The sequence below is a fragment of the Gopherus evgoodei genome, chromosome 3 (assembly GCF_007399415.2).
Source record: "Gopherus evgoodei ecotype Sinaloan lineage chromosome 3, rGopEvg1_v1.p, whole genome shotgun sequence".
NCBI lineage: Eukaryota > Metazoa > Chordata > Testudines > Testudinidae > Gopherus > Gopherus evgoodei.
The window spans coordinates 109,097,375-109,111,818 of record NC_044324.1 but is presented as its reverse complement, the minus strand read 5'-3'; the positions used below and the strand labels follow the sequence as shown (position 1 = coordinate 109,111,818).

General features: G+C 39.2%; 1 protein-coding gene across 1 annotated transcript in view; it reads right to left on the bottom strand.

Moving 5' to 3' along the window:
- Positions 1 to 14,444, bottom strand: part of LAMA2 (laminin subunit alpha 2) — a 377,975-nt gene that overhangs the window by 106,437 nt on the left and 257,094 nt on the right. Inside the window, exons 35-37 of the mRNA XM_030558337.1 lie at positions 11,350 to 11,492; positions 10,715 to 10,813; positions 3,755 to 3,866 (exon numbers count right to left, since the gene is read on the bottom strand). Coding sequence (XP_030414197.1) covers positions 3,755 to 3,866; positions 10,715 to 10,813; positions 11,350 to 11,492 — 354 coding nt within the window. The remainder of the gene's footprint in view (positions 1 to 3,754; positions 3,867 to 10,714; positions 10,814 to 11,349; positions 11,493 to 14,444) is intronic.

The following is a 14,444-nucleotide window of genomic DNA, read 5'->3' as shown; positions in this document are numbered from 1 at the left end:
CATTCTGTTCTCATGTCAGACAAAGTGAGTGTCTGCTGGTGCACATGGTGGTAAGGCTTTGTATAAATGCCAGTTCATGCACTCTCTTTATATAAATCAATACCTAGAAATGGGAATATCACTTGAGCCATAAAGGTGGCATCTTGTCAGTAGAATGGGTGAAAACTATGAAAGAAAACAAAGCACTTCTTGAACTATCCTGCCATAAGTATTGTGATACAGCATGGCCAGAGGGCAGCAGGAGAGGGTTAGAAGGGAGCCTTACTCCCTGTAGAGGGAAGAAAGTTTGCTATAGCTTACTTAGAGCACCTGAAGCCAATTAGAGCACCTGAAGCCAGTCACCTGATAAACTCCACCTGCTTCAATCTGACAGGGGAGGAGTTGGAGCAGAAAGGATTGGTATTGGAGCAGAAAACAGTTTGGAGGAGTTGGAGCAGAAAGGATTGGTGTTGGAGCAGAAAGGATTGGTGTTGGAGCAGAGAACAGTCTGGAGGAGTTGGAGCAGAAAGGATTGGTGTTGGAGCAGAGAACAGTCTGGAGGAGTTGGAGCAGAAAGGATTGGTGTTGGAGCAGAGAACAGTTTGAAGGGAAGCAGAGGAAAGTTTGGAGAAGTGCTGCGGTGGGCTAAGAAATCCTAGATCCTAGGTAAGGGGCACCTAGCTTGTGCAGAGGGAGGGCAGGAAGCCCCCTACAAGCTGACGGGCAGGATAGGGAAGTAGCCCAGGGGAAGGAACTGTCAGTTCAAGTGGTTCACCACTATCCTCAGGGGCCCTGGGCTGGGACCTGGAGTAGAGGGTGGGCCCAGGTCCCTCCCTCTCCACTCCCCTCCTCTAGGACACTAGTGGGGCAATTAATATTCCAATTTAGGGGCAAGAAATGGTGCCCTGAACCCCCTCCAAAGAAGAGAAAGTGTGAGACCCATCATAATAGTGCCGGCAATTTGCCACAGTATGCAAAAGTACATATTTACTTAATAGAATCATTGCGGCATTTTATTCCTAGTTATTATCCTCTGCCTGTTTGTTTATATGAATGCTTTTGTTAAGAGAGCACCCTGGTAGAATGGAATGTTCCACTTTCAGGAAAGTTACTGTTCACTCCTCAATAGTCAATCAGGAATCTTCAAGGTTGTGAGAACTTCATGAGATCAGATTTTTAAGCTCAGGTCCATGGAGGTACTTAACCCCTAACCATCAGACTTAGGCTCCACTGAGATCCACAAAACTCCTGCTCAGCTGCTGCCTACCCCTCTAGGTGCCCGAACTCACGTAGTGCCTACTTTTTTACAGTAAAACTTCCCTTGGAGCCTCAGTTTTTGCCTCTGGACATGTGCACTGCTGCCTCCTTGTAGGTGTCCTGGCACTTATCTCTCACCTAAGCCCCAGAGAGAGCCACAAACTGGGGGAAGACATGTTTTCAGCCCCTAACGTGCATGTGAGATCCAGTCTGAACAAGTACCATTCAAAACTCTGGGTGGGGGTCCCCATCTTATAAATTTTAGCCCAGTAGTAAGGGATATGGGAGATCCTTGTTCCAGTCCCCCCTCTGCTCGATAGGAAGAAAAGATTTTAAAAGGCTCACAGATGGATATGCTAACTGCCAGGCTTAAGAGTTACTCACTCTCACTGTCTGTGGCTCAATGGCTCTTCAAGTATTTATTCACCAACAGCAGTTTTGTGTGGAGTGAGGTAGGCACATCAATCATTCTCACAACAAACAATTTAGGCTGCTAAGCTGCCTGACTCCTGGAGAGAGGCACCCAGCTGTGGCTCACTAGCAGCCCTTGGATACAGCGAATCGGGGTGACCATTCCAGACCCTGCGCTTTGGAGGGCCCCGCAGGCCGGTGCGATTGGCTGGCACGGTCGGTCCTGGAAGAGACGGGTCAGTCCCAGAAGTGATGGATTCAACACTTCCACCCTGAGCCCCGCACCCTGCTAGGGACAGCTCTGACTAGCAGAGACAGGCACCTCCCTGCCAGTCTTGACTTAGGTGCCTATCTCTATGAAAGGGGTGGGGCTTAAGATACACCCCTCTCATCAATATCTCCCATTGGCTAGCTTAGGCGGCTCCCTGTCTAACATGCTGCTTTTATGGATCACATTCTAAGGCACCTATTTCTCCTCATTAATTATATGGGAAGCCTAGGTGCCTAACTCAGGCTTTGTGGATCAGAGTGCTGTTTCTGCAATTTCCTAGGTGGATAAAATTAGGCATTGTGAAGCTTAGTGTTGTAACACCTAGGTCCTTCTGTGGCTCCTGGCCTTAGTGCCTAACATCTGCCAGGTTTGCACAGATGTACTTGTGGGCAAAACTTGACCTTAAGTTTGATTCACAATGTTGGTTAACCCTGGATGTCGATTGACTGGTAAAGAAGCGATGGTTTATAATGAAAAACTGGTGCCAGAAGCACATTTTCATCTGTTCTTAAAATACTGACTTGGCTACTGGTCAAACACTCTCTCTACTTCTAGGATATTATGTGTATTTGTTTCAACCCCATCAAAAACTTTTAATTCTATGTTACCAGTTGTTCCTGGAAACCTGCCGGAAGTATCTTCTGTGGTGATTCCAAACATTGGACACAAACTTTGTGGAGCAACAGCTTTGGCTTGTCATCCTTCAAACTCACTTTAGTCTAAGAGCATGGAGTCTGCACTTTTGTAGCCAAGTTGGTCCCAGGATATTAGGGACACAAACTGGGTGAGGAAATATTTTTTATCTGACCAACAGGATCAGCCTGGAAGGAGCTCAGCCTAATTCTATTTAAATTCACTTTGAAAACTGCAGATCTTTTCATGTTGTTTTTTTAACACTTGTTTTATGTCAGGGTTGCAAGATAAAAAGATATTTTAAATAACTGATTAGTTCTACCAGGTGGAGCACATTGGGATGCATTACATGAAAGTCAATATAAAATTAATCTACAGTATAGTCTGGTGACAATTTTTTTTTAAATGGATAGGCTATATTCTGCTGTAAATAACACCCATGCAACCCCACTGAAAACAATGAGGGGTAGTAAGAGTCTAATAGGAGAGCAGAATGCAGCCCGATATTTCTCAAATTAAACTACAGTTAATTATAAGAAGCCATGTTTTTCAAATGTCTTTACCTTTTCTCTTTTTTTATAGCTTTGTAGAGTATTTAGGCTCTGCTTCCTGAAGCTGGCTGCTATCTTTCCGCTCATGATTCTCAACTGCATTTGTAGGTGCAGAGAAATAAATTCTTGGGGGAGAACTGGCTCAATGCTATTGTTCATGGCTAGGACTCGTTCGCAAATTCCAAGCAGCAGATGTTCATTAGCAGCAAGTAGTAATGTATTTTTGAAGTCGTTCTGAGAAATTAAGATGTAGCCTCAATGCACCAAGTGAAATGATAAAATTATATGAGGCTTTTTTGTTCTGCCCAAATGAATTTTTTTTAACTGCCTTGAAAATAAACAACAACTTAGCAGAAGGCACCCATTAGTTATGTAATCATAATAGCTGTTCTCAAGAACTGGAACATTCCTGAAGGAACATATCCAATTTCTTGCTAGTCTGTGCTCATAATTACCAATCCACTAACTGTTGTTATGAACTGCACCCTGTTGATTATAGAAGTCTGCAGATAGTTTGCTGGAGTTTCTTAGCCTGACTCTTAAATCACAGGACGTCTACCAGCTAATGCTCTCTCACTCTCCCATTGTTTCTTTCCCTACTGTCTTTCAATTTCCATGAGGAGCAACTGCCATAGTTTTCTTTTTCTAATACCTTCAGCAGCCTGGAGTGTGTCCTTGATGAACTGTCCAAGAGACGTGGCTCTCTCATTAGTCCTCTCAGCATCCTGCCCTGTTTGTTCTCCATCTGCCGTCACCTTGGTAGCCTAGTGATCCAAATTGAGGAAAAGTATAATTAATGGGCATGACAAGACTGTACCAGGAGATACTCCCACGGGCTGAATCCACTTGCAAATCTTTCCTCAGGCAAAAGACAATCGATGAATTATTGATCAGATGTACTGGAAATGAGACACACTGCTCAAATACACAATTACATTTTATTTCCTCTTCCATTACATGGAAATTGGAGGGCTTTATTTTTAGTTCTTGGAAATGTTAGTTGTGTGGAACAGCACACAAAGGGACTCAAGTTGAGAACATTCTTTGAATGTGTTTAAAGCAATGTTGTTCAAAAGCTTTTAATGGATACTTCAGGGTGTACTTCCACTAGTTTCACTATGTGATTGATTTCCTGATGACAGAGTGCAGTATACACAGCACTCCCTACCTGTTACGTCCCCTGAGGTGTTTTTGAAGAAGACACGGCCTGTTTCAATAAGTTAGTAGATTTTTAAATCAATACATTAATTAAGTGGAGGAAGAAAGAAAAAAGAGAAAAAAAAGGAAGAAGAATCACTCTCATTCATTTTGCTTAAAATCTTTTGTATATAACATTTTCAAGTGATCAATACAGTTTTGACTATGAGTACCTACATGCTTTATAGTCTTAATGAATCACAACATATCAGGATGGAGATGAACATCAAACACAAGTCTGACAAAGCACTAGCCAGAAAAAAACATCCAAATGCATTCATCTTTATTTTCACATTCAAAACATCCCTATTTATAATACACCTACATTCACCATATGATATCTGACCATTTCTTCCAAACAGTTCATATATTGAGTGTAAACACTATTTCATGGAGGAATATAAGCTGTTTGTGTAGGAATCTGATTGCTCAGAAGGAACGTCCCTGGCAACAGGGCATCATGCTCTCTCCAGTTCCTTGGAAAGGGTTGAAAGATCTATGTGATTTGGAACAAGCTTACATTTTCTCTGGCTACAGCTATGCAAACCCTTTTCTCAGATCCAAACAAGCACTGCAGTAATCTAGTCCAGGGAAATTAATGACACTTTAAAACTTTGAATCTTGTCCAAGCCGGCTGTGTGTGAATCCTTACTTATCACATTAGATCTCGCTCAGGAATCCCTAAATCTGCTCAGGAAAGCTGAATACAGTACTTGTCACTGCACAGAAATGGCATTAAAAATCCAAGAAATGTAATAATTTATGGTACTTGAAGCATAAATGGCCAAATTTGTCCTTGAAATAAAATCCATGGATGATTTCAATCTATTATACTGACCTGCCATTACAACATAGGTAATTTACATTAAAAATGGTAGAGGTGAGTAGAAGCACCAGTCTTTCCTTCTTACCCTGACCATTAAAAGAACATGGGCTCATCATTTCTATGCAAGCTATGCCTATGTTACTGGATGATCAAACCTTTAAAATATGCCTCAGAGGCAGAACTGGCTTGGTAAATTATACAGGGCATCCAGTATGGGTGATTGTTGGATATGCCTTATCTTGATGGACTACTGGTCTAATCCAGCATGGCATTTCTGATGTCATTTTGTTCCTTGTATTTGAGAATTGTCCTATTATTTATCATCACATCTTCAGCAATCATCCTTTTATTCTCTGTCTTTGATTTTCCTAGAATTTTACATGAGTTTCACTTTGTTCTATAATGTTCTAGTCCTTCACTACAAATGATGTTTTATAACTTGCGTATGCCTCTCTTATCCTTGATTACTTTTTTCACATTCATATTAATTCAGATTGGCCTTTTTTTACTTTCACTATTTATTGCCATATGGCATGTATTACATTTTGGCACACATTAATCTGTTTTTCAATAGTTTCCATGTCCCCTCTGTGACCATTCCCTTACCTCTTTAAACACATTCAGCTCCACTGAATGCTTATTGTATTCAACCATAATTTGCTCTACTGGAAAATACATTTTTCACTTTATTTTTTCTCTTTTTTGGCCTAACTTCAACTCTACAAACCAAATTAAACAATAGATAGCATCACTCAGATGCTGTCTCACCATAACATAGACAATCAGGTATTGTTGTTTGTAAATAAAGTGCTAACTATTTTCCATGTATTGAGTTCACTGGAATTCCCCATATCTACAGGGGCAGGCTTCAACTGAAGAAAACACTGCTTATGTTGAAAGTTACATCTCAAACTCCTTTCTGAGAAAGTACCAAAGCCATCCAGATAAGAACTAGAGGAAGGTGGTAGAGCGATATCAATGAATGAGTTTTTAAACAGGGTTGGGGGGAGGGTTCAAATGTTATAGAATTTTAGACACAAGGTTCTATCCCATGGAAATTCAGGAAGAGGGAATGTTTTTAAGTCCTGTGGTCCTTACAAGCATCTTGTGTGGCTAGGGTTCCCAGGTGGCACACTTCCATATATATAATCTTTATTCTCCATTGCATTTGGATCTCTTTCTGCCAAATCTAAAATCCATACAAATATTAGCATCTGTGTTCAGCTCTACTTCTCCCTCTGTGTGATAGGATCTTCTAATACCATCTTCTCCGACTGAAGGGACTCCTACTGTGGTGCTGCTTCCACCTTGCTGCATGCCACCAGGGAAATAGCTCCACCAAGAGCTTCTACCGAACACATGCTTCAGGTGGAGTGAACATGCAATGTAGACATATATTTAGCTAATTCAGATTGGCTGCACAGAGGCAGGTTTTGGACCCCCTCTTCAAGCACTTTCTCCTACCTACAGCCCCAGCCAAAGTTGCCTCGGCCGCCTACTTTTCCAGATCCAGTAACAGGGTTTTCTGAGTTGTGGAGGCTGTCATGGATGGACATAGGGACATCCTGATTTGCAGGGTAAGGTATGAGTGAAGAGGTTTTCTGACATTCTCCCTGGGAAGCTCAGCTCTTACAAGTGTAGTCCCCAATGCACCACCTGAGTCTCAGTGAGGGTGGACTGGAAGAAATGAATGAATGGAAATGTGGGTGAGGGAGAATAAAGTCAAATAGAGAGACAGAGTGGGGAGAAAAGAATGAGCTGATGGAAAGGGTTGAATACCCATGCGTCTGACAAAGTGGGTATTCAACCATGAAAGCTTATGCTCCAATATGTCTGTTAGTCTATAAAGTGCCACTTTATTGTCCCTTTTGTCACTTTTTAAAATTACATGGAACTTTTAAAATTTCAGGTACGTACTCAGCAGTTGATGTTAGCAATACAACTCTCAGTGTCGTGTGTGTGTGTGTTAATTAATGTCCAGAGAAGCAATTCAACTACTTTGCTGAATATCATCTCTCCAGGTCTGCCAGTCCTTTACATTAATGTTCCATCAAATACTTGAACTTCAGCACTGCTGACATCAATTCCTCTTCTCAGAATTCTCAACCATTAGGTGGCACACTTTATATTATTTTCCTTTCAGACTCTCCCTGATGATCTAACAATATTCCAATCTCTGCACTGAAGCTCTAATCTGAAATAAAAGCTTTCCTAATAAAAAGAATAACTAGCACATAGAAGTGACATCCAGAGACCCTCACCTTCTCAAAATAAAGGTGGTTTAAAAATTATTTGATTTATCACTGTAAATGCGATTGCCATTTTGATAGCCCCAATAATTGACTCTTTGTGATAAGTAGATTTGATTTTAAATCAGAAATTTCTCTGTCTTGCTTTTTAACTGGGAATGGAAACAACTCTCAGTTCTGAGAGCAGCTTTATAGCACAGTGCTCTATAGCAGTGGTTCTCAACCTGCAGCTCGCTTGCAGCCCAATCAGCACACAGCTGCGGCCAATGTTACATTCTCAGGGCCATACAGGTAATACATATCTTGTGTGGATGCAGCCCACATGACACACAGAGAGCTGCATATGTGGCCCACAATGGTAAATTGAGAACCACTTGTTGTACAGCTTAATGAGAAATGAACAACCACAACAAACAGATCATGTGACTATTTAAAACAGGCAAACCAAAATGCATAAACAGCAAAACCTTTTCTATAATATGTCTGAGATCTCCTGGGCACTTTAAAACTCCATCGTGAAGACTGAGTGAACCTGTGGTACCCATGTGTGAGAGGCAATCCCACAAATGTGTGTGTTATTTCTCTGAAATATTCAGGCCCAGGGGATTTGAAAGAGAAAATTATGCTTTTAAGGGATTCATAAAGAATTACACCACCCTATACTGGAAACCTACTGACCGCTAGACGTACCTACATGCCTCCAGGTTTCATTCAGACCACATCACACGATCTGTTGTCTTGACACCATCAAATTAGGCCTGAATAAAGACTGGGAGTGGCTGGGTCACTACAAAAAAATAATTTTCCCTCTGTTGATACTCACCCACTTTGTCAACTGTTGGGAATAGGCCACATTCACTCAACTCGGTAAGCAACTCTCATCTTTTCATGTGCTGTATATTTATACCTGCCTACTGTATTTTCCACTCCGTGCATCTGATGAAGTGGGTTATAAGCCCACAAAAGCTTATGCCAAAATAAATTTGTTAGTCTCTAAGGTGCCACAAGGACTCCTCATTGTTTTGGCTGATAAAAACTAACATGGCTTCCCCTCTGAAAAGGGATTCATAGACTCTGAGGCCAGAAGGGACCACTGTGATCAAGTAGTCTGTCCTCCTGCGTAACAGTCCATAGAACTTCCCCAAAATAATTCCTAGACCAGATCTTTTAGAAAAACATCCACTCTTGATTTAAAAATTGTCATTGATGGAGAATCCATCTCAACCCTTGGTAACTTCTTCCAGTGGTTAATTGCTCCCATTTAAAACGTTCACCTTATTTCCTGTCTGAATTTGTCTAGCTTCAACTTCCAAGCCCTTGGATCATGTTATGCCTTTCTCTGCTAGACCAATGAGCCCAATAATACATATTTGTTCTCCATGTAGATACTTATAGACTGTAATCAAACCTATATACTTCCAGCAGCGGTTACCCCAGTGCCAAATACAGAGGTAAAATAATTTCTTTACTGCTACTCAAAATTCTCCTCTTTATGCATCTCCTGATCACATTAGCTTTTTTGACTACTGTGTCACACTGGGAGCTCATGTTCAGCTCCACTGCAAACACCATTTCTTTCTCAGATCACTGCTTCCCATGATAGAGTCTCCCATCACGTAGTTATGGCCTACATAATCTTTATCCCTAGATGAATATATTTACATTTAGCCATATTAAAACACTTATTTTTGCTTGCACCCCATAATACAAAGTGATCCAGATAGCTCTGAATCAGTGAGCTACTCTCTTCATTATTTAACAATCCTCCAACTTTTGTGTCATCTGCAAATGCTATCAGTGATGATTTTATGTTTTCTTTCAGGCCATTGATAAAAATGTTAAATAGTGTATGGCCCAGAACTGATCCCTGCAGGATCCCACGCAAGATTGATGATGGTTCTCCATTTACAATTACACCTGGACACTTGTCAGCAAATTTTGAATCCATTTACTGTGTACCATGTTAATTTTATATCGTTCTGGTTTTTTAATCAAAATGTTATGCAATATCATTGAATGCCATACCGAAGTCTAAGTATATTACATCAAAATTATTACCTTTATTAACCAAATTTGTGATCTCATCAAAAAAAGATATCAAGTTCATTTGACAGTATCTGTTTTTCATAAATTCATGTTGATTTCATTAATAACATTACCCTCCTTTAATTCTTTATTAATTGAATCCTATATGAGCTGCTCCATTATTTTGCCTAGGATTGATATCATGCTGACGAGCCTATAATTACCCATGTCATTCCATTTACCCTTTTTAAAAATTGGCACAACATTAGCTTTCTTCCAGTCTGGCAGAATTTTCCCAGTGCTCCAAGACTTATTGAAAATCAATATTAAAGGTCCAGTGAGCAATTCTGCCAGCTCTTTTAAAACTCTTGGATGCAAGTCATCTAGACCTGCTGCTTTAAAAATATCTAACTTTAGTATAATCTGTTTTATATCCTCCAGAGATACTAGTGGAATGGGAAGAATGTTATCATAACCATACACTAAGACTATATCATCTCTTTTCCTTCAAATACAGAACTGAAATATTTATTGAACATTTCTACCATTTCTGTATTATGATAGATAATTTTACCATTTCCATCTAGTAATGGACCAAATTCCATTGTCAGGATTCCTTTTGTGCTTAATATATTTTAAAAACTCCTCCTTATTGTCCCTAACTTGGCTGGCCATAGATTTCTCCTTTTATCCATTCCCTTTGCTTCCCTTATCAATTTCCTACAATTCCTAACTTCTGATTTATATTCATTACCATCAACCTCCCTTTCCTTCCATTTATTATGTGTGTTATGTGTTACATGATTCTGCAAAAATCCAAAGACTATTCAAGAGGAACACTTCAATGCAAGGGGAAATGAGAGAAATCTACTAACTCACTTGCTGAAGGACTCTATTTTCCAAAGACAGGTTCCAGCCACAGGAGTCAGTCTGTGATAATCTGGAAGCTTAACCTGTTGGTTTTGTAAAATAACTTCTAGCAGCAACTCTTTTGAGACTTGTTCATATTTGCCACAATAATGGCTCTCTTTTGTTTAGCACTATCTTTTTCAAATCCTTTCATTCTTGCTGAGTACCTGCTTCTGCTTACATTATATGTTTGTGAAAAGAACACATCTCAACATACTGCCCCCCAAAAAAAAGATATCGGGGAGGGGTGGGGAACGATTTGAAACTGGCACTTTGGGAGTGAAAAGTGATTTATAATTCAGCCATTCCTTCATGTTTAATTCATCTTCAAAAAGAATTTTGTCTGTCACTTAGAAGCAACCCTTCGAACAACCTCTACCTTTACCTCAGAATGCTACAGACTTACCCTTGTCAGTAGCTCGTCCATCTCTGTCACGAGGGTATCCAGGTTTTTTTGTGCCACCTGAAGGAGTCTCTCTGGTGCTCGCTGAGGTGATAGCAAATGCTGAGGGGGGAAAAGCATATCATGGATTTCAGGGCTTCAGAAATAATGGAGGGAAGAAACATCAAAGCTTTCTTCTCATTGCAGATGCAACTCCTTTTTTGACATTAATGACTAATGTCACACTCATTCAAAACTGTTTACTCAGAGGTCCTGACAGCTTTAAATCTTTTAATGTGGGATATAAAATATATGCATGTGGTAGAGTATACAGTGCACTCACTACAATGTAACTGCTCTATGGACTGTTAACAAGAATACTATTAATTTTTACTAGAATTTCTTTTCATTGTTTCTGTGCGTGCCATATATTTCCTTCCATCCAAGTGAACAAACATAGATTACTACTGCATGATTTACTTATTAGCATAAGTCAAAATACATAATTTTAATAACTATTTACCAACTGTGACAAGTTTGAAGTAATTAAACCTTTAATTTTTCTTTTTCCCTCTCTCTAGCTGTGGTTATGTGTACAGGCAAATGTATACATGTTTGCACTGAATCCTTGGATTGATGTATGTGTGCTGTGCATATACCTTTAATTCCTGTGTTGTGTTCTCAAAGCCATACAGCATTTTATATGGAGGAGGCAGCGGGCCACTGAAGTTGACACTCAGAGTCATCTGGTTTAGTCGATCCAAGTCTCTTAGAAGGAGTCCTATGCATTCATCATCACAAACTGTGGGAAGGACAGAGATAGTAAAGCATATTTATTCCTGCTAAGCATTTAAGGCAGATGTTTGAGTCAGAAATCTTTTACAGTACACTTACAATTCTGTGAACAATAATGCCACCAGTCTCAGATAATTAAACCCAACAAATGTCTGGTACTAGAAAAAAATATGAAAACAATAACTAGGGAATATTGCCTAGAACTTGATAATGGGACAGCATGATATAAAACCTACAAAGTTAAATTCGTAGTCTTACCTGGGATAAAGAGGGAAAAAATTACACATTATAGACTAGCCTGTACAAAATCCTAATTTAGGCGAGCAATTTAGCGGAAGTCTCGAGAAAGCAGGCAGGTAATTCAGCAAATCTAAAGAGCACTAAAAGAAAAGAACTATGGATTGTGCTGCCATGTATTTGAATAGATGCAAACCTCTTGAATTCATGTCATTTATGTACTTTATAGTTACACCACACACAGCACCATGGTCAAGCAAGTTAAACTGCAATGCAGATTGCAAAAAGGGTCAGTATGAAAATGCTGATCACTTCCCATTATTTTGTGCTTTCCTCTACCTCATTTCATTATTCAGATTATAATTTATTTGACTGTTGTGTACTGCATATGCCTTAAAGGCGTTTGAATCTTTTCTCCCCAGTACTATATCATCCATTAAAAGAAGCTCAATTAACCTTATAGTCTAATGTTATTCACCCTGTAGACAGAAAATTATTCACCTTGTAAACAGAAAATTATGGGTATGCCTCTCTAGGAGTACGAGTCTCTCATCATCATGCACAAACGTGTTACATAGGTTCAGTAAAGCTATACAGCACTTCGGAAGGTGGAGTAATTGTGAAACAATGAATACACTGGGGATGCCAAGAGACACAGAGGGCTGTGCCTAAAATTTTACAAGGATGTAATTATCTCACTCAACAACACCCTTTTAAGCTGCCTAATGGGTAGGAAATCATTAAGCAAAATGTGCATCTTTGTAAAAATAGGATGTTTGGTAGATGATTTTCAATGCAGAATGACAGTTTCATCTGAAATCTATTGTTCCGTGTAGATTAAATCTCCTCTGCTTTTCATAATATTCAGTCACAGTCATCAGAATGTTCCCTCATTCTAAATCAGGTGAGGCCACTGGAATTGTGAAGCAGGGGGCTGGTCCAATTGTGGATGTAGAAAGAAGAATGGATACTGGTTTAATACACCAAGGAGCTACTTGGAGAGGCATGACAGAAAATGGATGTTGGTTTAGTGCAGCAAGAAGTATGTAGGCTAGCCACACTGGAAGGAGGATAGAGATTGTTATTTGATGAGTTCCTTTCTTCATTTAAAAGCAGCAAAGAGTTCTGTGGCACCTTACAGCAAAGCGTCCTGTGGCACCTTGTAGACTAACAGATGTATTGCCCAAGTGGGTATTCACCCACGAAAGCTCATGCTCCAATACGTCTGTTAGTCTATAAGGTGCCACTGGACTCTTTGCTGCTTTTACAGATCCAGACTAACCCGGCTACCCCTCTGATACTTTCTTCATTTAATTGTTCACCCTACTTCTCAATAGTTTGTTGCTTGAGATGAAGTGCATTATAATTATTCTAGTGAAGGCTCTTATATTTTGGTTTCTGCCTGCATGTCAGAAAGCTTATTACTGACCCACCTCTTGTCATCTGTGTGTTTAGAGACAGAAAACATATTTCCATCAGCTAAAGGCATGTTTTACAGCAAGCTATGTGTTCTATATACCAACATCTGTCTCCTAATTGGTCAAGAAGACACACAGATCTGATAGCCATTTTGGAGGGTGTAAATCCATTGCCTAAGAGAAATACAGTGTTCTTTTAAAGTGTGGGAATTTTTTTAGGGATATTTTATTTTATTCTGATTTATTTTATTCTGCATATTACATAAGACAATAAGAAATTTCTTATTGCCCTCAATATTTTTGAAGAGACTAGAAATTAAAATGGGTTGCAAGTCAAAACCAAACTTAATTTACCGTAACAGGAAAAATTTGAATAGCTTATAAAATGAAGTATTCTCAATGAATAAACAGCTGTCATTTGATAAGTTTTCTGTGAGCAAGCGATATGAATTAACACCTCTTGCTTGATAATTGGGCTGAAAAGATGAACTACATCAAGTCGGGACCACAGCTGAGGAGAAGAGACAGTTACTCCAATACACAGTCTGAATGTACTTGAGCAATAGCAAATATTTCAAAAGTATGAATGTATTTTATATGACTAAATGTTTCCAAAGCTTTATCTATAAAACTGTCAGCATAAATCACTGTCTAATATTAACAAATGCAACTTTAAATTCAGATCCTTATAACAGTGCACAAGTGTAAGGGGCAAATCATGCCGTTACTATTACAATCTTTTTGGCTGGCAATTAATACAAAATATTGTATTTTTAGTTTTCACCACAATCTCTCATGCATAATATGTACTGTAAATATTCTGATTTACCTCCTAGTGAAAAGCATCTCAGAAAGCATGTATGCCAAAGAAAAATGGTTTCACAAAACACTGATCTCATAATAAATGACACTTGAAGATATATATGTTTTACAGACATCTACTCACTTACCTATTTTAAGTAAAAAAGCAAAAGATAATTATAAAGGAATCAGATTTTTTTTCAATACACACAGATCAGATCATATTTTAAAGGCTCTCCATCAAGTCTTCCTTTTTCTGGAATTCCTTTGTATGGCATAAAGATCTCACAAGAGCTCTCATTTTCCTCTGTTTATTTTCCCTTTCTTAACTTTCAAGCCCTCATATGACATGGAATTTCCATTGCAAAAATACCCACATGGAATATTCTAATAATGATCCAAAACACTGTAGTAAAACCACTGTAAGTTCAAGTGTTTTGAATCATTATCAGCGCTATATCTTTTAACGTTTTTTTCTGGATGAGTAGGGCAGAGACGGATTC